The sequence below is a fragment of the Oryzias latipes genome, chromosome 20 (genome assembly GCF_002234675.1).
Source record: "Oryzias latipes chromosome 20, ASM223467v1".
Classification (NCBI taxonomy): Eukaryota; Metazoa; Chordata; class Actinopteri; order Beloniformes; family Adrianichthyidae; genus Oryzias; species Oryzias latipes.
In genome coordinates, this window is record NC_019878.2 from 7,934,721 (window position 1) to 7,959,138 (window position 24,418).

At 40.6% G+C, this 24,418-nt stretch overlaps 2 protein-coding genes across 5 annotated transcripts in view; one reads left to right on the forward strand and one right to left on the reverse strand.

Moving 5' to 3' along the window:
• The window catches only part of wac (WW domain containing adaptor with coiled-coil), a 33,053-nt gene extending 18,213 nt beyond the window's left edge, over positions 1–14,840 (reverse strand). Inside the window, exons 1-3 of one of the 2 annotated variants that reach the window (XM_020712509.2) lie at positions 14,592–14,840; positions 14,368–14,398; positions 12,904–13,096 (exon numbers count right to left, since the gene is read on the reverse strand). In XM_020712509.2, the coding sequence (XP_020568168.1) occupies positions 12,904–13,096; positions 14,368–14,398; positions 14,592–14,632 (265 nt within the window). In that variant the 5' untranslated portion in view covers positions 14,633–14,840. The remainder of the gene's footprint in view (positions 1–12,903; positions 13,097–14,367; positions 14,399–14,591) is intronic. The other variant, XM_004080884.4, reaches the window with a different exon arrangement.
• A 1,695-nt stretch (positions 14,841–16,535) lies between these two features.
• The window catches only part of mpp7 (membrane palmitoylated protein 7), a 157,164-nt gene continuing 149,281 nt past the window's right edge, over positions 16,536–24,418 (forward strand). For 2 of the 3 annotated variants that reach the window (XM_023949912.1, XM_023949914.1), the window contains exon 1: positions 16,536–16,796. The gene's annotated coding sequence lies outside the window, so the exon portion shown is untranslated. The remainder of the gene's footprint in view (positions 16,797–24,418) is intronic. The other variant, XM_023949915.1, reaches the window with a different exon arrangement.

Here is a 24,418-nt window from a genome sequence, read left to right on the forward strand (position 1 = left end):
GTGCGTTTTGTGGATGACGGGCGAGAGAGGATGAGTTTTTACGTGTGGGAGCCTTCAGACTGCCATCTGTCCCGCAGCTCTATGTGAACGAGCAGCAGGAGAACATCATCTCATATTACGGAGCTGCTAATAGATGGGCTAGTGTCACTATGACTCTGAGGTAAATTCACTCCTGAGCATGCGCTGTTCTATCCGTCACGCAGCTGACCGGCTTTTCCAAACCCGTTGGTGATCGTGGATTTTTTCACGCTGCTTTTAACTTGAAAGCTGCATCATATTGTAGTGGCGATCACGTGCACGTTGGGTCCAATGGCACCAAAGGATTCTGGGATGCGGCTGGCCATGCATGTTTCTTTTTGTTGAACCATGACTGAAGTGTCTAAGACCTGAAGTGAGGTCCATGCTGTTTGGCTGCTTAGAGGTGTGTTGAAAAACAAATGACTTGTTACTTGGAGTTGGATTGCGCTTTCAACCCCAGCTCCGAGATCAAAAGTACGTTCAAGGCGGCCGTTCAAATAAATCCACAAATTAGCCGCGTCACTGAATAAGCCGCAAGGCTGTAAGCGCAGGAAAAAAGTAGCGGCTTATAGTCCGGAATTTACGGTAAATGCGCCTTTGGTTGATACTTGTGTTTTCCTCCAGCTGAATGCAGACATACAAGACATGCTATTGATATGTATTTATACAATTTATCATCAACTTCTTAACCCTTTAACATCAGAGATGTCGTCAGCAACACCTAAACAACACACCCTCTTTGACAAACCGTAACTCTGACCGTTTACACCAGGGGTCGGGAACTTATGGCTCGCGAGCCATATTTGGCTCTTTTGATGGTCACATGTGGCTCGCAGACAAATCTTTAACTATACTTTTTTTTTCTTTTTTTCATTAGACCAGTCCTTCTCGGGCGCAATGCGATGCCAGAGGCGCGGAGTAGTATCGGTGCTTGGAGAGAAATATCAGCGCCAGCATGATCAGTTTACTATTATCTATTATTTCACAGAGTTTGTACCACGCGGAAACCTGTGAATTGCCGTGCCTAAAACTGCGCGCTCCCGTCTCTGAGAAAAAATAGCTCGCAGTTGCGGGGACGGGATGATTGAGGAAGAAAGCAGAGGGTGGGGGGACAGGCAACAGGTGAATCGCGCAGGGATTGTAATAACGTAAAACCCGCTGCCCGTCACTCACTGCAGCGTGTGAGTGTGTGTTTGACTCCAGGTCTGCATGTGATCAGTCTGTCTCACATCTACAGAACATTCAGACCTACGATGACGTTTAAAGTCTCAAAGCCTGCATGAAGCAGAAACTCACCACGCATAAACCAGACTAGACCATCAGCAAAACTACAACGAGAAATACTCATCATTTATCAGCAACAGCATAACGATGTTATTAAAAAGAATCCACAGACTTATTGTACTTTAAAAGTGTTGAAATTACATCAAATGCACACATTCATTTGTATATTTAGTTTTAAACAAATTGTCGCGGACTGAGTTTAACTTGGCTGTTGGGCCGCATTATAAGTTCTGGAGTTCAATCAACGGATCATGCAGCGATCTGATTGGCTCTCAGTTCTGTCGCTCAGCCTGTTGTTAGGTAATTTGGACCAATGGGGTTCAGCTATGGGCCGAATAAGGGAAATGGGAGGGTTGGAGCGGGAGCAGGGGAATATAAAGTAGGGAGAAGCGCTCTCGTCTCACCGGGAGAGATTCAGGAGTTGCTGAATTAATTGTTCGGCGTTTGTCGTGGTCTGCAGTAACCAGAATAAAGGACCTTAAAAGAGGTTAAGTCTCCGTGCCTCAGTGTGGGAAAGGGACACTACATAAATGTATGGCTCTTTCGAAATTACATTTAAAAATATGTGGCGTTTATGGCTCTCTTGGCCAAAAAGATTCCCAACCCCTGGTTTACACCATCGCGAATCCACCGATTTTGATGCTGACAAAAGAGGGCTTTTCATTTTGGCTCCTCTCTAATATGCCGAAAAGCCGCTTTTCTCTGCAACAGATTCATGTATGTCAGAATCTGTAGGAGTTATGTTAGCTGTGTAAACGGTTCTAGATGTTAAGGGGTTAAAGAAACTGATGCTAATCACAAGAACTTGGTTTACCGCTCTAATGTCTACTGGTTACATTTGGGGATACCAGGTCAAAAACCTCAAACAGGAGTTTCTCTTCTTTTTTAGAGCTCCCTCAAAAAGCTGATGGTTTTCCTGACCTGAGTGACACGGCTTAGAGTTTCAGCTTTCGCTGCTGACATCCAGACATAAATGAATGAGCTGCAAGTCAGGCTCCAAGCCTGACATTTAATGCACAAAAATATTTTCTCATTCAAAATCAAATTAACTTCATTTTCAAAGCAAATCCCAGACAAGTCAGGGCTCCAGACTGCGAGCAATTGGTCGCATTTTGCGACCAAAATTTGAGAGTGTGCGACTGAATTTTACATCCAGTCGCACATGTGCGACCAGTAAATTTGCCTCCCCCCCACCCTTCGTATTTTTTATACATCAAACGTGGAAGGGGCACGTCAATGATCAATGAAATAATCAATGAGACGCAAGCCACACGGATGCAGGCAGACACACACACTCGCGCACATACTCATGAAACGCGAGCACGTACACTCTCGCGTGATACCTGTCTGTGAGGCGGCCACTGCGTGTGAGAAGAATAGGGAAAGCCACTGTGAGTGGCTAAAATGCGAGTAGGAGGGCCGCCGCGGTGCGCACAGAAGCCTGGGGCGCGAGCCCGGGTGGAGCCGCCGCGGGTGCAGATCTTGGTGGTAGTAGCAAATATTCAAACGAGAACTTTGAAGGCCGAAGTGGAGAAGGGTTCCATGTGAACAGCAGTTGAACATGGGTCAGTCGGTCCTGGGTCAGTCGGGGCCTAGAGATATTCAAGCGCGCGTAAACATCTGTGGGAAGGAAACTGAGACAAATATCACAACCTGATATGTGCGTCTGAGCTATGGGTAAGCGAATTATTGATTCGTTCTTCCGACCTGCGGCTAGTGTACCAGTGCCAGAGTGTACAGCAGGGGTCTCAAACTCGCGGCCGCTGGCTTTTTGCGGCCCCCAAGATGATATTTTGCGGTCCCCGCCTTAATATGAAGGTTTAATGTTACTGCAGCCCGCCAGTTTGTATGAATGACACTTTTTCATCGTCGTGCACGGAGCTGACCAACCAATCACAGTGGGGTATATGACTCTTGGGGGCGTGACAATGACAGGGTTTGAAAGCAGGAAACCTGACAGCCCCCTCCCCGGACCACATTAAGGAGTTCCTTACTTTCCTTTTGAACGTATTTATTCGCTCGTAATTTTCTACATACATGCAGTCCGTGCTGAACTTTTCTCTGGGCCGCACAGACCCGGAGGAAGGTTTAGGTTTTGGTTACGGCGGCGCATCAAACGGGTTACGGCAGCACACCGCTCCCGCGGGGGTCGGGTCAGCTGAGGAGAATAAATGTCCCACACCTACATGCGTGACAGCTAACGGGGCTTGAACTTTAAACACGTGCGAGCAAAAACAACATTAGTTTTAGACACACTGAAAATACGTGGGGAAAATGCAACGATAGACGTGTTTGAGATGAACCGGCGGCTCGCCTGGATCGTTGGGGACACCAGGCGGGGGGGCTGAGAGATGAAAGCAAATCTGCAGCAAGACTGAAGGACAACAGTTGGAGTTGTCCTTAACATTCAATTTAGTTTTCATATTATTCTCCCCCTTAGTATGATCTGTGTTATTATATATTTTATGATTATTTTAATGTTTTGTGATGTATGTAGCCTTTTTTAATGAATTGGTATTTTAAATTATTTTAATTAATCACTCCACTACAAAAACCATCAGGACACATGTCCCATAATGCATTGTTTTGTAGTCTCTAGTTTCCAGCTGTGTCCGGGTAGGTTTGCCCCTTGCTCCCACCCCTTTCTCGCGATATTTTTGTGATGATTGACAGTTGATGTTGGAGCAAAAACAAAAATATATGTCTCACACCAGGTGATCTGCGCAGCGTTGAGTCCACCTGGGTGATCTCAAACACGCTTGTTGTGCATCTTGGCTGCACCTATTTGGTGTCAAAGATAAATTTCCATCCGTTTTCTTAACTATTTGTACTGTCATGACAGCGATGGTGCTGTCAGTTTACCTTCTTGTTGCATCTTCAAAAGTGCAGAATAAAATGTGACACTGCATTTGAAACAGCACATTGTAATTTCTGCATCTATTATTAAAGTATTTATTAGTAATACAGTGGAAATTAGTAGATTTGGTTAGAATGTTGATTTACGGTATGCGCCCCTAAATTTTCTGGTTGCGCCCCTAAATTTTTCAGTTAGGGGCCACTGTGCTCCTAGTGAAAAAAGTTAGTCTGGAGCCCTGCAAGTCCTTTACTGATTTGTAACCGCATTGAAAGAGGCCCGGCAACATGTAAACAAAGTTCCTGTCAGACCTACATGAAGAATTGTGTTGTATATTGAGTCACTTCAGCTGGTGGTGTCCTTTCTCATGAGACCCAGAAATGGCACCAAAAATTACAACTGATCGATCTCCATTCTGATAACGCCTTAAAGGAGATGTTCAATCTTCTTAAAATGAATTACCTTTTTTTTCTGACTACAAGTTGTTCTGGAGTACAAGTTGCAGACCTGACACAAAAAGATGTATAACAATAAAGAACAAAAAATCATTAAAAGCTGCACTGGAGTATGAGTCGCACTTATGTTTAAAAACATTTTCTGTTTTTTTTTACGCTTCAGACCTCAGTCCGTCTGACTGTGTCTCCCGGGAGAACCGAGTCTCTGAGCAGAAGAGTAGCTTTGAGCCGGCTTTTGAAGGCGGAAGTGCCGCTTCGGGCAATCCTGAGAAACCGTGCAATCATGTGAATTTGTGTTTCCAATCGCGTCCAGACAAAATAATGGCTGAAGTTTTTCCCACATATTTACAGCCAAGATGCACATTGTGGCATTATGCCCGCAGTACGGAGTTTAAATGCATCAACGAGCAAGTCACCCTCAGTAACCCTCAAGGGTTAATGCAGGACAGCAAGCTTTCAGACTCAGTCAGAGAGAGAGATGGAAAACCGCAGCCTGCAGTGGGCGTCATGCCTGGAAGCTGAAGCAGAGACTCTCTGGGAGAATCTCTGGGATGAACTCGAACACGGAAACATGATTACCATGTAGAACTCTTCAAAATAAATAAACCTGATCTCTCAATAATCTCTGTGTCTTCCATGCATTGAAAGTGAGATAGTGAGTGACACAGACATGCTCCATGTAGAGAACTGGCTAAAAACATAAGTTGGTAGCTCCTCCCACACTCAGCCTGGTGCGTTCACAGAGTACTAGTACATAGAAGCTTCGCTGAACTCCAACAGCCACACAGTCCGGTAAAATATTTTCTGGGGGAAATAAGAACTGCCAGACCGACCCTAAAATACCTCAAATTTTGCCTACTCCCCTAAAGCCTTTTTTACCCGCAAATTTAGAACCAAAACCACCCAATCTAGCAACGCTGCCGGGAGGGAAAAGAGCGCAGAAGGACAGTGAGTACTGATGTCATCGCCCCGCCTCCCCCCTGGAAATGCTGACTGGTATAGGATTTTGCTACAGTTTTGCGGGGTGAATGTGAAAACGCAAATGCAATCCCCTCTATGCATTTTCGCTTTAATTATGTCACAGAATGAGCGATGTTAAAGTATAAAATGAAAAAGCATTTTGATGGATTGCTTTTTCATTTAAATTTTGAGTCATTTGATGCAGTTACATTTTGAAAATTAAAAAGCATTTCTGCTAATCCATTTTAATGATCAAATTAGACATTTCTAAATGAATTTTGCTACACATTTACTAGAGAACCTTTTGAAAATGAAATGTCAAATACTATTTTCATTATCATTTTAATTAAGTGACAGAATAAGTGGTGTTGAAGAAGAAAATGAAAAAGCATTTTGAAGGAATGCTTTTTCATTTTAATTTTGAATCAAAAAATGCAGCTTCATTTTGAAAATGAAAAAACATATTCTGGTTTTGACTTTTATTTTTAATTATGCTACAGCAAGGGTGGCGAACAAGTTTGACACCAAGAGCCGAATTTTTTCACTGCGAGAGTCAAAGAGCCACACCACACACTGATCTGCCAAGACGTACACACAAACACGCAATTAAAGCCGTATTATTTTCCATAATACACAACGTTAAATACATTACATTTCAGTTGTGTGCAACTTAAATAAATTTTTACCTTCATTAGAATATCTTGCTTTTTTATGTTTTTTTATTTAAAATTGAATGACTGACTTTTTGCATTAAAAGCAAATAATTTATTAAATGTCAATACATTGCAATGACTCAGTTCATTCTTCAATGTAGGAAGCAAACAAGTGATAAGTTACCATTAAACTGGCTGTGTTTTTCACGCCCCCTCTGTCCACATCAAAAGCTCATTAACTAACACTCACTCATACAGCCAAACGGCATGAAAGTCACTTCTGCTAACAGCTCCCTGGCTTTTGGTTTTACACTTAAAATTCCCCACTTCCCATGAGTCTTAGGGGCTGAAGGCGGTGCTAACCCCCAGGCCAGTCGCAGCCTCTCTGATCGGTTCCTTACGTGAGTGTCGGTCAGAACGGAGCTGTGTCTTGATTTCACGTGTTTCAAGGTAAAAAACAGGGACTGGCAGACATGTATTGAGGAGAACATCAACAGCAGCTTGAGAGCAGCTCATTTACACACGGGTATTCTTCCGTTCTCCTAAATGTAACAGGGCCTTCTTTCAGTCGTTGCGGTCGTTTCCGTCCAGTTGTGCAAGCAGCGTCACGTTCTGCGCTTTATTCATTTGGATTGTAGCTTTCTGCTGTGAACCGCGCAAAGAAGGAAAGTGGAATGATGGCCGTTTTGAATGTGCACTTTGAAAAGCTACAACTTGTTTATAGAGACAATTTGTGTCAGATCAGGAAGTTTTTAATTTTTCCGGGATACGCTTTGTTTCTGCCATGAACAATTTTACTGCTTCCAAAAGCTCATGATAATAATAAACATCGTGAATTGCCATTCTGTTCAGTAAAAAAGTAAGAATCTTCCCATTCTTCCAGAAACGTCCTGTGTTTATCTTTATATTCTGAATTTAACCATTTTGACCATGAGGGTAACGGTCTGCACGCACATCAAATGTTTACCTATGTGTTCCGGCATTGGGCGTAACCTGCGCAAATGATTGGCGGTCACGTATGTGTCGGGAGCAGCATCAAACACACACTGCCAAATTACTTTTATTATTATTTATTTGTAATACCCTGTGATGGTTTGAGTGTGGTTTAAGAGGGAAAAAAATAATGAAATGAGGCACCGTATATAGAAAATATGATGAGACGCAAAGAGCCGCACGCTCATTGGCCAAGAGCCGCATGCGGCTCGAGAGCCACGTGTTCACCACCTCTTTGCTACAGAATCGCTTCCATAGATTAGTCAAGTGGACCGGTGGACAGAGCAACCGTGTCTCTGAGCATAGTAAACGGACTTTGTGTTTGAGGGGAAGGGAGAATGCTTGTTACGTGTGCGCTATGTGTGGATTTTAAGTTCATCAAAGGCTAAATGTTGTTATCCCGTGTTAGCCTCTCTCATCCCTGGCTTTTTCCAGCTCCATTCTTCAACAGAAAAAGCACTGACCACACGGATTAAAATTAAAATGATGAGCGAACAGGCGCTTCATAATAACCGTAACAATAATAAAAGCAAGTTTAGAAGATCATCTCGTATATTACAGAGCTGACATATCTATGTATGTAGCTTCTCAGTGGAACTCATTTCCTCTTCCGGTATTTCAAACACTACTGCGCATGTGCGAATGATTTATTCCGACCGAAAGTGTGACCATGTGAACGTTTGTTATAATCGGAAAAGGTTTCTCTGGGCCCATGTACACAGTTGGATTCTATTCCGACCATTGATCCGATCGAGATATTTTGCACATGTAACCGCGGCTTATGGTGTCGACTCAGCGTGGCAGCGCGGCATCATGACGGTGTCTCTCCATCGTGATGGCTGACTGACATCACGATGGACAATGGTATCGTCCATCGGCACAACCCTACTTCACATAAACACGAAATATAGCTTTTTAAGGATGTGAGATATTGATTAAAAACTTCATAATCATAATTAAAACCACACTTGGAACATTTAAAAAAATGCCAAAGGGGGACTTAAAGACAAAAATATCACATGGTTCAAATTTCAAAACAAACCAACAACAAATTCCACACTAAAGGTCTAAAGCAGGGGTCGGGAACCTCTTTGGCCAAGAGAGCCATAAACGCCACATATTTTTAAATGTAATTTCGAAAGAGCCATACAATAATGTAGTGTCCCTTTCCCACATTGAGGCACCGAGCCTTAACCTCTTTTAGGGTTCTTTATTCTGGTTACTGTAGACCGCAACAAACGCCGTACAATTAATTCAGCAACTCCTGAATCCGCCCCGCCGAGACGAGAGCGTTTCTCCCAACTTTATATTCCCCTGCTCATGCCCTCCCATTTCCCCTATTCGGCCCATAGCTGAACCCCATTGGTCCAAATTACCTAACAACAGGATGAGCGACAGAACTGAGAGCCAATCAGCAGCTCTGCTTGATGCGTTCAATGAACTCCAGGGGCCTGTTTCAGAAAGGAGGTTAAGTGTAAACTCTGAGTGCGTTAACCCTGGAATCAGGGAAACCCTGGGTTTTCCGTTTCAGAATGGGAGGTTTGTTAAACCAGAGAAAGCAGAGTAAGTCAAACCCGTTTCTGAAAGAGAGGTAACTTTTACTCGGAGTCAGTGTCCATGGTTACTTATGCTGTGAACCTAACCTGGTCGGGAGCAGGTTTTATCCTCTGAACTCAAGGTTTCTGCCAGTCCCCTCCCCTTTTTAAAGACGAAGTGGTATTTTTCGCTTTAACCTTCATTGCCCAAATTTCCGTCACACAGACAGAGACGGTCTAAGTGACAAGAATGGCTTGTTCTTTTTTGGAGGACCCAATAGACGAGGAGGCTGCATTAATTCGTAGAGAATTATATTTACCTCGTACGAGGATTTTGAGAAGACTCAATATTTTGTCATTGCTCCATACGTTTTTGTTTGAGCGTTACCGTTTTTCGTTGCTGTCAATTACATATACAAAATGAAAACAACATTAGATATGTATTGCTATGTAGATGTTTCATATGTCAAATATTGTCAACAAAGCCTACATCCATGACATGCTCAAATTTGACCTGATTGAATTATGTTTTTATACTTCATTTTTAGCTGCTGCCATGTTCTTTTAATTCCTGCAGGATTGCATCTACATGAAAATGAAATCAGGGACATTGAATTAGATTAATGTAACAATTACTTTTTGGAAACACAATTTGCTAGTACTGCTTAATTTAATCCCATATAAACCTATACCACTTGACCAATACAAGGGTAGTGTTGCAGCGTGTGTGTGCTGAGCGGGGTGGGAGTGCAGGTGCAGATGGGGGTGTGTGAGCACGGAGCGGAGGTGTGTGCGTGGAATATATTGTGTGTTCGGAGGACGGAGCACTTAGTTAAATAAAGAGAAGGTGTCATTCCCAGAATAACTGTTTTGGAGTCATTCTTAATCCGCTCTGGAGGTTGAGGGTTTCCAACGGGAAGTGAACCCCGAAGGAGAATTCCCTTCGGCCCTGAAGGAAATCTCCCCTGCGCTTCTGACCACGGTCGGTCGGAAAGACGAGAGAAAAGAAAGGAGAAGTCTTCGCGCAGCGAAAGGTTCAACAGTAGACAAAAGTTCACTTTTAAAAACACAATTGCATGTATTAATATTAAACTGTCCAACATTTGCAAGAGGGGGAGGTTAACAAAAAAGTCCTCTAAACATTACTGACGTTAAATGCATTTCCCCCCCAGATTGGTTCTGTACACTATGCAGCATTTCATGCAATTACACCAGGAATGACACTTCAAAAGTACACCTAAATATCGCCATTTTTTATTTCACTCCTTACGCTATTTAAAAAGTTATTACAGCCAATATTTTATAACAATGATTTAAATGCAAACTTGCGCATTAACTGGAGCAGCAATGTTTTCCCACGCTAACTGTCTCTGTTTTGCAGATGCAGCGGTGTTGCTTTTCTTCTGGAATATGTGCTCATATTCACTGTAACTCTGCAGCAGCACGTCAAGTTCAGCTGGCGAAAAATACGCAGACCTCTTTTTTTCACGGTTGCCATGGTGACTCGTGATATCTGCGCTCCATTGATAATGGCTTCTTATAGTCGCGGTGCGCACGCTAAACTCCGAATCAGTCCACTCAGAGTTGATTGACCTAACTCGGATCAGCTTCTCTGAAACAGAAAACTCAGAGTTGTTAATCTCCCGATTGACCAACTCAGAGTTCAAGTTCAACCTCAGAGTTGGTTGAACCTCCTTTCTGAAACAGGCCCCAGAACTTATAACGCGGCCCAACAGCCAAGTTAAACTCAGTCCGCGACAATATGTTTAAAACTAAATATACAAATGAATGTGTGCATTTGATGTAATTTCAACATTTTTAAAGTACAATAAGTCTGTGGATTCTTTTTAATAACATCGTTATGCTGTTGCTAATAAATGATGAGTATTTCTCGTTGTAGTTTTGCTGATGGTCTAGTCTGGTTTATACGTGGTGAGTTTCTGCTTCATGCAGGCGTTGAGACTTTAAACGTGATGGTAGGTTAGTATGAATGTTCTGTAGATGTGAGACAGACTGCTCACATGCAGACCTGGAGCCAAACACACACTCACACGCTGCAGTGAGTGACGGGCAGCGGGTTTTACATTTTTACAATCCCTGCGCGTTTCACCTGCTGCCGGTCCCCCCCACCCCTCACCCCCACCCTCTGCTTTCTTCCTCACACATCCCGTCTCCGCAACTGTGCGCTCTTTCTCAGAGACGGGAGCGCGCAGCTTTAGGCACGGCAATTCACAGGTTTCCGGCTGGTACAAACTCTGTGAAATAATAGACAATTGTAAACTTATAGTGCTGGCGCAGATTTCTCTCTCTAAGCACCGCTACGACTGTGCGCCTCTGGCATCGCATCGCGCCCGAGAAGGACTGGTCTAATGAAAAAAAAAGTATAATTAAAGATTTGTCTGCGAGCCACATGTGACCATCAAAAGAGCCATATATAGCTCGCGAGCCATAGGTTCCCGACCCCTGGTCTAAAGTCTCTGATGTTTACAAGACAACTGACAGCACACTCTCATTTTGCAGAGTAACAGAATCCAACAGAATCCAGTACAGCTACATAATTATTGTATTAGAAATATTTCAGAAGGATAAAAAAATAGATTTTAGAGCATTAGAGAAAGTAGAGAAAATGTTAACTTTAAAGCCATTTCTGTCTTTATTCAGAATCAACAGAATCTAGTTAAACACAGTGACAAACATTAGCTGGGTGGAACTATTTTGGAAAGCTCCACGGATAAATTTCTCATCACCAGTTCACTATAAATATTACCTGAAAAGACTCGCTGAACGCAAATGTAAACGCACAAGTGTTGTTGTGTTAATTACTCAACCAATAGCTGATTTTTATCTTAAAAATGTTGCTAAATGTGACTGTTTATGGCTGTGATACAGTATTATTCCTCTCAAACACATAATTATCCAAGTTGCTAAAACAAAGCTGCAAAAAACAAATGGTGAATGTCAAAAGAAAATGCATCCATTTTTATAAAACTACAATATGGGAGTCTAATTAAATGAATAGAAGATGAGTGAACTAAATTTTCTTTAGTTATTTAGTAATTTTCTTTATTTTGCACATTTCTTTTGCACATCTCTTTACCTGCACTGTTTTGTAAATAGCTCTTTAAATTATACCACATTTTCCTTGTTCTCTTTTTTTATATTATTCTTACTCTTTTTTTCCTGTCAGTTGTTATGGTAACGAACAAATTTCCCACGTGTGGGATCAATAAAGTATTTCTGATTCTGATAAATACTTGATAGTATTTAGTTCACCCATCTTCTATTCATTTCAGTTAATTTTTGTTATTCAGTTTCATATTTTGATGCACAAAGAGAATCATTTTGCTAGCATTTGGTTGGTAAACACGACATGCTTTTTTTTAAGAGTTCAGCTTTAGAGATTAAGATTGAGACGTCTTGTGTTCCGGGTAGGAAAATTGACTACAAAAACAACTAATATTTTATAAACAAATGTGTTCTTTAGTGTGCCAAAGATGATATATTATCATATACATGGATACAGTTTACTCTGAAAGGCCCTTTAAATGTATAGGTCTTGCCCAACATATTCATACATTCATGAAAAAATTACCAAGCAATCTTTGCTGACAAAAAATAATTTAAATTCTCCATCAGTATTGTCTATTCCAATTATGAGAATTTTTACTAAAAAAAAAAAAGAAAGTAAGGACGGTTCTGCTGATACTGCTCATTTTCATAAAGGCTGTGACTATTAATGTCCCAAATCTGTTGCAAGAAAAAAAAATATAATATATGTATAATTGAAGAAATCTATCAAATGACCTGAAGCTGCTGAAAGAGTCTTTATATTTCCAAACAAAAACAAACCATTAACAAAGCACAAAAACAGCCTAGATTGAGCACCCGCTATTCTTCATTATCCAGGCTACTTAAAGTCACAGCATACCTAATGAAACCAATAAATGAATTTAGCATGTCTACACACAAGTAATAGTTTGGTAAGCGCGTCTAGGAGTAAAGTGACCTGCATGAAGGCATCTAAAACTAGATCACACGGTGAATTGAGATTGATCTGTGTTTATGTTGATGAGCTTGCCAAACCCTGTGTTAAACAGCCATCCTTGGTCAAACACCCAAGTTTAAAAGCTAAAGCCCGCTCATCTGCTCACCTCCATCCTTGTCTCTGGCCCGGTGTGTGTGGACAGCTTTGGGTCTGCTGTGCCCTGTGCCGTCGATGTGTTTGTTTTCAGGACTGTCGGACCTCCTGAGCATTTTGCAGGGAGGAGTGACATCTGCGGAGTCGCGCATCTTTTCATGTCGATGGTCCCCTCCTGGATGGCTCTTCGATGAATATTTGAGAGCCTATAGATAACAAATGGAAAGCCTTAGAAAAGCTTAATGATTGTAATATTTGACTTTAAACAAAGGCTTTCAAGATGTTTTTTTTGTTTGTTTTTTTAATAATTCCAGCCGAACCCTGGTCATACTGTCCAGTGTCATAGCAGCCGAATGGTTTAGGTGGCTGTGTGAAGGCCTGACGCATGGGAAACCAGGGTTTATTTTCCAGGGGGCGTGATGAGCTTGATTCAGTGTTGGTCCTTGGGCAAGACCCTTCCCGTTACTGTAACTATTTATCCACAAGGGAGCCCACGTCTGGGTCTCCCTGGATTAAATGCAGGGTTGTGTCAGAAAGGGCACCCGGCGTAAAACTCCCTGCCGGACCAAATGTGCGACTCGGTAAAGGCAGATGAGTGTTATATGCTAAATGGGATGGTGTCCTATTAACATTTCACATTGGACCTTTGGTTATGCTTCACTAGAATGACTCATCTGGTTTTAGGTAAACACTATCAGATCGAGTCCGATACCGTACTCACAGAGGCCTACTACTAGTTTAAAGCATTTATCAGCTCCATCAAAACACAAGGGTAATTTGGTACTATTAGAAAATACTATCATAGCTAACCTCCACTGAAAACCATAAATAGGAAAACTATCAATACAAATCAAAACTTTCATCTCTAAAAAGATGAATGTATTTTCAGTTTTACAAAACAGCCAGTTATAACAAATAGAGAACCAAATCCATTAAACTATTACTTAAAAAAGCTTAGCTTAGGTAAATTGTCACGTAGGGTGCAGTTAAATACCTGATCAGTCTAATGTAAACAGGAAATCAAAGGACAGAAGTTATGGGGTCTTTGCCAGCGACCGCTTGCAACTATTGATTAGTTATGACAATTCTTTCTTTGCCAATTAATTCAAAGAAAAAAATTAATAAAGACAGTATAGCTGGCTTTAACCTTAAAATGACAGATCGCGGTCAGGCCCAAGTCGGAATTGCTAGCAAGAAAGCTACTTAGCTAGTGTTAGCTTGAAGATGCAGTAAAACTAGCTAATGTCGTTTACAAAAGCGTCCAAGTCGACGAATAAAACTCGTTTACTTTATATACGTCAACAAAAACATGCATTATGTTTGTTTGTTGGGCTTGAATGCATAGCTGTGACGAAGCTTGTACTACTTTTCGCGTTCTTTGCCGCACTGTTTGGGCCTGTTGAGCTCTACTACAGCCCGAGCTGGAGTGTCCATTTTAATCTTATTTGGACTAGCTAGCAAGCTGGCTAACACGTACCTGATAGGGCTGAGAATCTCTTCGGTCGCACCTGCAAAAAAAGAGAGAAAACATGCAGCAGTGAGTAACTTGTAATGTCCGAGCTCAGACATGCCTCGAGGGGCCGCACTAGTCGAAAGGGCGAGTTTCCAGACACTTATTTTTGTTTCCATAAAAATGGCGGCTTGTCAAAGCGAAGCTACGAGGCAAAAATCAGAATAAGTAATGTTTAAAAAGGTGTTTACCCATCGCCGAGTCTCGGTTGTTTCCTTGCATACATTACCATCAATGCCGTGTTAGTGTGTTTAGAGTGGGATGTGAAAGACTGGTAATGGCACCGTAGTTTGTTGTTGATTTCAACGACCTGAATTGGTCTGTTATTCCTATCTAGCTAGTGGGTAGAGCAAAGCTAGCGACGGCGCTGGTCTGATAGAGCGCCCTCCTTCAGTCCATCTCCCACTCACACAAACAGCAGCGCTGCTGCCGCTGCTGCTCAACTGCGCTTCGGGTTGCCAGTTTTGAAGACGTCTACGCTTATTTATAAGTCTCTCGGAAAATCACGAGTGCTTCAGACAAAAAATTATATCTAGATAGATAGATAGATAGATAGATAGATAGATAGATAGATAGATAGATAGATAGATAGATAGATAGATAGATAGATAGATAGATAGATAGATAGATTTTTTTCTCTTTTTTTGTATATAATTTATCTATATAATGTATCTATATAATTTTATTTGTGTGTGTGTGTGTGTTAAATGAAATCAAAAACTATTTAAGATTAAATTAAGAAAGACATGAAAGGAATACAAAAACACGCACGAGCAAGTAAATAATGATTAAAATGCAAAACAAAATCAAAAACAATGGTAATCAGAGCAACCTAATATTTTTAATAAACCGATATGTTACTTGAAACTAAAGTCTGCAATAACAAACCTGGCAACCTTGGTCCAACTAAAATTTCAAATACCAGCATCTGCAGTCTAATGGCGCTACACTTTCCTGTTAAAACACTTGAAACAGCCCTAACCCTAATTCATCAAATAAAAATGTAAAGTTGTTTGCAATTTGTACGCAAACGCTTTTGACAGGTGATGTGTGGTCATAAGAACTTGTAGAGTACGTTGTTTAACAGAGACATCTAGTGGCTGTAAAATGTTATTACAGGTTTAAAATTGAAAGGTCAAATATCTATCTATCTATCTATCTATCTATCTATCTATCTATCTATCTATCTATCTATCTATCTATCTATCTATCTATCTATCTATCTATCTATCTATCTATCTATCTATCTATCTATCTATCTATCTATCTATCTATTAAAATGATTATTTATACTATAATTATTATATTGGTTCAATCAACTATTTTTGTGAATATTTTAAGGAATCATTTGTAGAATTTAAGTGAGAATTTGTTATAATTTACTTTTAGTGTTATTTATCATCTATCCGCTGTTGATCCATCGCTGTTGAGCAGTGGAAACAAAGTAATTTCCTCTTTGTAGAATCAATACATTTCTATTCTATTCTATACATTTTAATTATTCACTGTTTAAAAAAAATGCATTATGTTGATTAAGTAACCTCAAGTTGTACCAGAACACGAGGTTGACTTTATTTTTATTTTTGATTTAACCGGAAGGGGGCGATGTTCTCCAATATCTTTGTTACTTTGATACCAAAACGAGAAATTAAACACATAATTATTAACTTATTTTCCAACTTCTGTCAAAAATGTTTTGTGTCCTTTAAAGGAAATTTAGATATTTGTATATCAAAAACAAGATAACATTTATCGGCACAAGGAGAAACGTAAACGTGTAGAATCAAGGTTAATTAAAAAAAAAACAAGTTTCGCATTATTTTAGTCTGTCGAATAATATTACAATAATTTGAATTTACGACAAAGTACACAGATTTTTATGAAAGTACAATTTAAATGCAAATTTAAAGTACAATAAAGTAAACAGAAGGTTTGAAAGCATAGTTTTTTCCCTTGAAGTGACGAAAATTCATTCACACTCGGGATCACAGCAACATATAAAACAAATACAGTGATTGACAGGGATCCCAGCCAATCATTCCCCGCCCTTACACGCAAACCACGCCTAGAAACGACTGACCAATGAACAAGCCGAATGAGCGGGCCTTTCAGGGAAACCTCTTCCGATCTCAGATCAGCCTTCCTCTCAAACTCTGGCGAAACTGAGCTAAACAAACCGCTTTCAAACCAGTGCTGCGATAATCTGTTCTCTGACTTACAGAGCGTGCTGTCGATGCGTAACATTTAAAAAGATTTGGCACAATGAACAGACGTGAAAAGGGATATTCATTTTGAGACTTACGAAAAAAATATAACAAGCGAAAAGTTTGGTTTTCGAAGGAGGCTGCCGCCCGACAAAAGCAACAAAGCATTTCAGCTCCGACCACACATACGAAGTAAGTTGTTGCATGTATTGTACTTGCAAACTGAAAATTAAATGTATTTCTTATACTGAAGACACAACGGCAGGAGGATTGTGAATGGAAGGTGGTGTTGTGTGCACGTTTCGAAAAATACTTAAGAAGTCACTACTAAACACTAACAGTGATTACAATATTTTCTAGTGGTTTGTAAAAAAATAGGAGGAAGATAATTTATGGATTCATTAACTAATTGTAGGTGCACGAGCCTGCTTTTTGTAGGCTTTATTAAAAGTTGCATTAAAATGCTAATTATGAATCTATTAACGTCTGTGTCGAAGGCTGTCCCATTTCTGTGTATTTTATTTCAATGAAAGTTCACTTTTGTTGATACTTCCTCGGGGAAGTGAACGCATCTTTAGCTCAGGCTTAAAAACAACGTGTCGTAACGGCGAGGATGAGATGCTAAAGCCACTGAACCCTTCGTGACCGCACAGCCCGAGCTCGAAACCCAAGATAATCTTAGTAACACGTCCAAGAAGAAAAAAAAAAGTGACACAATTTTCCTGTGACACAATTCCGAGCTTCCTGCGAAAAGAACCGCTCCCGCCCACACCCTGAACGCACCGCTCCTGCTCTCCAGGAAGCACGGCGTGCCGCGTAGTGTGATCCGAGAAAGCCGTGCCGTGCTGTGCCGGGTCCTGGATGCTGACATGGAGCCTGTCACTGGCTGACAGCGACCAGCCTTTAAACAAGACCCATTAGGTCCCTTATTGTCCTAAGAATTTCCTGAATAAATAAATAAAAGTTAGTGTGTTTACTATCTATAAGTGGGGGAAATAGGTTGTCTTTTTCGTGTACTTTCAAAATAAAAGAGCTCGTCTTTTCTCGATTTGTCTGCAGCTTTTGGCCAGTTGCTTCACTCTCACTGGGAGTAACCTAGTTCTCCCTCTAAATCTTGATTAAAGAAAGGCAGGAGGTCTTCAGTCTACATTCCAAAAGGACTGAGAGAGTTTCTCAGGAGGCTTTGATTAGAAGTATTTTAGGTTTGTTTGTCAGGTCAACTGCATCACTTCTAGTGTGGGAACGGCTTTGTTTTGCCTTTGCCACCACAAGTAGACTCATCTGTAATTATTGAAGCTGTTGAGGTTCATCACCTGGAAACTCGCCTGACCGGGATGACTTGTGTGTCTGCACAGGATCTGGAGGTGGGGGGGGGGGGGGGGGGGGGGGGGGGGGGGGGCTCTTTTTGTGGAATTGGCTGAGGTCAGGGTGGGGTTGAATGTGGCAGCTTACTCTAAAACCCAGCATTAGAAGGTTTCCCATAGTGCTGGTTTGTCTGGGCAGGTGTGTCCAAGCTGCTGCTTCACATAGCTCACATTCCCAGAGCTATTCTGCCTCCTGTGGAAGGCCACTGCTTTAGGGGGAGGCAGGAATGCTTTGCCTGCGAGCTTCAACTCCCAGATTCCTCCCAAGCCAACTTGCTGATAGGGTCAACCACTTCCTGTCAGTGCAACAGCGAGGCTTTTGTTGATGAAAAAGCTGTCAGCGGGCTACTGCGTCAGCCATGGCAAGGGACGATCTGAGAGGTGGTCTCCACGACTGCTTGTCAGCAGAAAGGCTATTGTCTTAGAGTTTAGGGGCAGCCAGGATTCAGTGGTTTAAGATGCTTAATCCCAGCATTAGTTTGGGTATCTATCAGCTCTCTCACAACCACGATGCGGCCCTTTTTCAATACCACATAAGGGAAATAAATGGGGAAACGATACCCATAAAAACAAACCTTCAGGGCACATCTATGGTTACATATACAGGTTCAAGTTTGTCATCTGTGCATCTCAATCCCATTTTTTAATGTCTGATCTTCATTATTTATTTACATTTTTTGGTTATTGTGTGATTTCTTAATCTGGTTTTCACAGTTGACTTGTTTGCATCTTGCTTGGCCTTTCATTGTGTTTCCCCTTTACTTCCCTTCCATTTTATGGATGTTTACCCATCGGCTGATTGACTGAAAGCTTTTTGGTAACACATTACCAATTGAACATGAGTTTTATGGGGCTTTTTATTGTTGTTGTGACAGTTTATATGCTGTTTTAGTGCATCAATGCTCTGTTAATTTGAAACGTAGGGATCTTAATGGATTTGTGTTTGTAGTCATGTTTTAGAAGTCCAACACCACAGAGTGGATCCATCCTTTTTGCCAAATTATTTAAAATAATCTATTATAAAGGTTTTAGAATCAGTGTTTTTTAGTCATTGTCTAAGAATGGTGATTTAGGAATTTCTGCCTGATGTTGCAATGAATGGGCGTCAAAATTACATCTAACAACACAGACCCAAAATCAAGAATACTTTGAGCATGATGCAGCATTTATCCAGACTTATTTTGAATAGATAATCAGAATGAACATATGACTAAGACTATGAGAACTGGACCGAGTGAGTGTGACGTCACCTGTAGACAATGACTTACTTGCAGTTCCAAAGTCAATTCATTTGCCTTTTTTTCACCCTAAAGCAGAAATTCTGAGTAAGCAGTCATTGGTCAGAATTGGTCTGAGTCTACATTTTTATGGCAGTCACTCTCATCCAATTAGGAGTGGGCTTGTTGGAAGTTCACACCGCTATCACTTGAAAGCGGGCTCAAGAGAATCAGTCAAACATTTTGAAAGTATATTGAAAATAAGGATTAGCAAGAACATATTATAAAGATATCAGAGCAAAAATGGTTATTCTGACAAATATTATGACTGAGTAAAGATGTTTAATTCTCAATAGAAGTTTATGGGATTTTGTTTTTTTGGGTCCTGGAGGTACTTGCTGTTTAGTACGCGAGGGGGAAGGGTCTCTCAGTCCAGCTCTTTTACAGTCAATGTAATGAAGTTGCTGAATCTTAAAAAAAAAACTAATCTCAAAGATAAAAAATTTTTACTAACTCAAACCTCAACTATGTTTTGCTTTTTTCTCTTTGGACAATCTTGTGATAAAGTGATTAACTTATTTCTAGAAAAATCCAACTTAGGTTGCATCAACTGTGATGTTGGTTTTTTTTTCCTCCCCTGGCTGCCCTGCAGAGGTTTAGAGTTGCTCTCACCTAAACTCATGCACTTCTGCGCTGGAATGAGCCCACCCAGCAGATACCGGCCATCCGACACCGGCATCGGGTGGGTTTTAGTCTGGCCTGTGTGCAGAAAATGCTGCGGCCGCTGCATAGGTATGCTGCGCAATGACATGGTATAGGCTTTTGAAGAGAACGCTTTGAGCCAGAACGAAGGGCAACAGTAAAAGTACTTACAGCGGGATTAAGATTAAGCTATAATGCACAGGTCTTGACATGACATGACTGAAAGTGGTTTGAGTTTCACCCATTTGCTTTCTGTTTTTAAGAAATGCCCTGTCAGTTTCAGTGCATGGGTGTATAGCTGCATGTGTGGCTGTTGGTTGACCTGCATAGCCTTTCTTAACTTCTTTGAGAGCTGTTTTCATGTTTACCTCTTTCTCTTACCTGTCATCCCAATCCAAAAGCCTTTCGTAAAATTTCTGCAGGCATATTAGATCTCTGCAGAAGCTTGTGATTCGTCAGCAGCCATCGAAGGGTGTTGCTTTTCGTGGCAACGCACTGGACTCACTAAATCCACGTTGGGACTATTTGTCGAACTGTTTTATTTACGAGAGTTTCCATGTATGGCTCCAGGGCTAAATTTACGATGCATTTTCCTCGTATGGAAGCCCATTGAATAATTTAGTATGTGTGGGAAAGACGAAACCAAAAATATTCCAAAGTGTGAATCACAACACGTACCGAAGATTTGTAAACATAAATCATGTAATTATGAATTTTATGGTTGTCTTTCCTAAGAACCCCTCAAACACATGATATGAGGGATTGGGCCTTGTAAGGTCATAACTTCTTACCATTCTTGCCATTTGAGCTCATAGTTTGGGGTCCAAACCATCAAAGGATGGAAGAGGATATTTATGAAAGCTGTCAGCTGATATCCGGTGCTCTATTAATGGCCCATCTGATGTCGATACTAATGGATCTTGTGTTGATATTTACACAAATTCTTTTTTGGGGGGGGGGGCTTGGTTGCCATACGACAGCCTTGACATCTGTTCTCTCCCTTTCCTTGATGTCTCAACTTGACAGCAAAAACAAAACCCAGACAGCAATTTGTCCCGAGGTGAGAAGGCATTTGATGCATTGATGTTGACATAATCTACTGAAGGAGATAAAAATGGGTCAAACAGTTACTCAATATCTTCTGCTGTATTGCGCCCTTCTAATATGGGATCCTAATGACGTTTTGGCTTCAATAATCAGAGATATCAAACTCAACAAGTGGGTAATAGGTTAATAATAATAAACTAACAGATAGCTGCATTTAAGAAAGGAAAGATTCATGTCTCTGTAAATTAAGTGTTTTCATCCTTGACCTTTTGGTGTGAAGCATTGCCTTAAAGCTGGCAGGGCGGTGGCTCAGTAAGGTGCTTATTAGCCGAAGCGACGTGCTTTCATCGCCTATTTTCTACAGTCTAGTCGTTTTTCCGAAGAGGAGTGGTGTTTAAAAAGAGCTATTCTATCTGTGTCTGTTTGGCATTTCAAACAAGTGTGGCTGTTCCTGCTGCCACAGCAGTGTCCCTTTTATACATTTTTTAACCTCTTGGCTTCTAATGACACTGGCCATCAAGGAGCCTGTGTGGGCATGTGAGACTTTCTCCCTGTGTCCAAGTCCATTTTTTTTTTTTGGCTCCTTGTATGTGGTCGTGTATTCAGAATAGAGATTCATTCATCTATAGAGCACACGTATTCATTCACTGCTCAATACGGGCAATTAAGGCAATTTGAGAATGAATGCCCATATTTAAAGGCCTATTAGAAGCTTTAATGACGCCGTTTTCACTCTTTGTTGGCTCTTGACGTGTGATCCAAACTATTCAGGCCTGGCCAGACAGAGGCTTGCAGGATTATTCGATAGAAGGGGCTTCTATGTCTTGAAACTCCTGCAAACCTTTTTCTGGAAACAAAGAGACGAGATCCGACTGTGCCTGACATGTTTGGAACTTATTTTTATCACAGATATAATTTGGCATCTGCTCTCTGTTTTTTTTTTTTTTTTTTTTGAGGAGCCATCCTAAAGTTTATAGAGCTATAATCATTCTCTCCTGCCTATCAAAGGGTACTCGTATCAAACAGCAGGCCTTATGGTGACCACTAATTGCCACCTCCCCTGTAGAAACCTCTTTCAGTGGAGGCTTTTGGCCCTGGTGGAGTTAAAGTGTGACGTTTATAGTTTCTTGGGGTTTTTGGTCCTTGATAACAGAAGACACATGTGGTGTTTCTGCTCTAGAAAGTCTGAAGAGATGGTCACTGCACAGCCAGGCTGTTGCCAGAGTAACTTTAGATTTGAATAGAATTTGAATAGATCTGCAGGTTGGAGTTGGGGTTTGGTCTGTGTGTACATTCATTTATTTTTAATGGAACACAGCAAAATTATCATTGATGGAACATGAACATGATGGAACATGCTTCTAATGTCTCATTCTAATTAGGGATACAACAATTCACTTTACCCTTAATTCGGATCAAACCTTGATTTTTTTTTTTTTTTTTTTTTTTTTAAGGGGGGTTTCTGTTTCAATTTGAAATATCAGTTATGTTTAACAATGATCTTTCCGTCTTTTATTTTTTCTAAGAGAGAAATTAAAGCTCTAGCCTGCTGGGATTTAAAATATGGGTTGGAGTTGCCGTTAAGTTAGTCAACAAAGGGCGTTTGCCTTTTTCTAGGGATGTCTAAATCTACAATTCCAAAGTCCAATGCCCTGGACATTTCCCAGAAGTCTCTGCAAAGAAACAACAACTGTGTATCAATGCACACTGGATTGGGAAATATAGACCCCAATGTGTAGAGATTTGTCATTTGAAAAATGGTGAAAATAAGTCACACAAGGGAGATTATGTAATTTTTATACATTTTTTAATATTTATATATATATATATATATATATATATATATATATATATATATATATATATATATATATATAAACCCTCCAAGTTTTAGTCATGAGAACACAGAATCATTACAGTCTTTGTAAAATGTTCAAATTTATTAGATTTTACTTTGGCAAATGGGTAAGGTCACATTTGGCATTAAAAAATAAAAATGTAGAGGGCATGTGTCCATACTGCATACTACAAAATCCAGGGCACTGGATAGTCCCACACTGCATAGTGGAGACTATTCAGTGGGGTTAGGGAGTACTGAGTGAAGTCGGACTCAGCCTTAAACTAAATTAAAAGGCAATAAAATGTTGCATGTAATAAGAAAGACCTTAACAATCTATATTTGACACTCCAGTCGATTAATTAAAAACAAAATGAAAATGTTGGGGTGATACGAATAGTGAAGAGACCCAGTAAGAATTCCTCTTTTCTGGGTCCTTTCTAAAGGTATCCAATCAGAGTGAATACTGTATATGAGAACTGGACTTAGTGACCCCTTCTTGGTCGCGTTCCAAACAGGAAGTACCCACTGGTCCCAAAAGGCCAAAATTCCATAAACACAGAGAAATAAACAGCCATTATATTTGTCAGAATAACTATTCTTGCTCTGATACCCTTTTTAACATGTTATACATAATCCACCATTCTTTTGGTATTTTTTCTATGATGCAAGTATTTTTAAGTTATAAACTGGCCAATCAGATGCCTCAATAAAAGTATGTTGGCTCATGTCAAATGTTCAAAACATTTGATTTCATGTAGCTTGCTTTCAAGTGGTAGGGTTGCAGCCTTCCAACAAGCTCATTCCTGATTGGCGAGAGTGGTTGTAATAGAAATGTTGACTCAGACCAGCTGGGACCAATCACTGTTCACTGATGTCATCTGGTTCCAATGTGGCAGTGATTGTTACATGAAAAAATGGCTACTGGATTGCCTTTTTTTTTTGTTAGAGCCACCTAAAAGCCTTTTTCAATGGGTTATGTTTCATTTAGTCAGTCCATTTCTCATATACAGTCAATGGTTGGCAATTAAAAAAAGCGGATCAGTTTACTGTAAAACTAGATTAAAAACCTTAAGGCTACATTAATACTAAAATTCTCATGATATTTAGTCGACTAAAGCCAGACTAAGAAAAACACATCTGATGACTTAAATAAGACTTAAACGAAACCATGTCCTTCAAAAGATTAAGACTAAAACCAGAACTGGCTGGCGAAGTTAATAGTGGTTTGAATGGAGTCACTTGTGCAAGTGTTTATTGATGAGCTTGGATTGATATTTGATTTGAATAGAAATCATTGTAGGGAAAGCTGCTTCATGGTTACATGTAGCCAATGCTATGTACAGAGCCACTGTACTCGGACCCAGAAAAGGCGTCTCATTTGGAGCCAGGAGGTGGAGGGATCATTTTTTTGCTTTATCACCCAACTTTTGAATTTGATTTCACTGCACTTGTGGATTCTTTGGCACTACCTCCATCGATTAATAACTTTTTGCATGTTGGTCCAATATACCAGGAAGTTTAAGGTAACTGCTGAGCATGTTCAGTGAATGAGTGGCTCATACAGACCTCCAACTGAGTATTTCTTTTCTGTGATCTTCCCTCAGATTTTAGTGGGTATGTTTGTTCAAAACTTCTGTGTTTTGT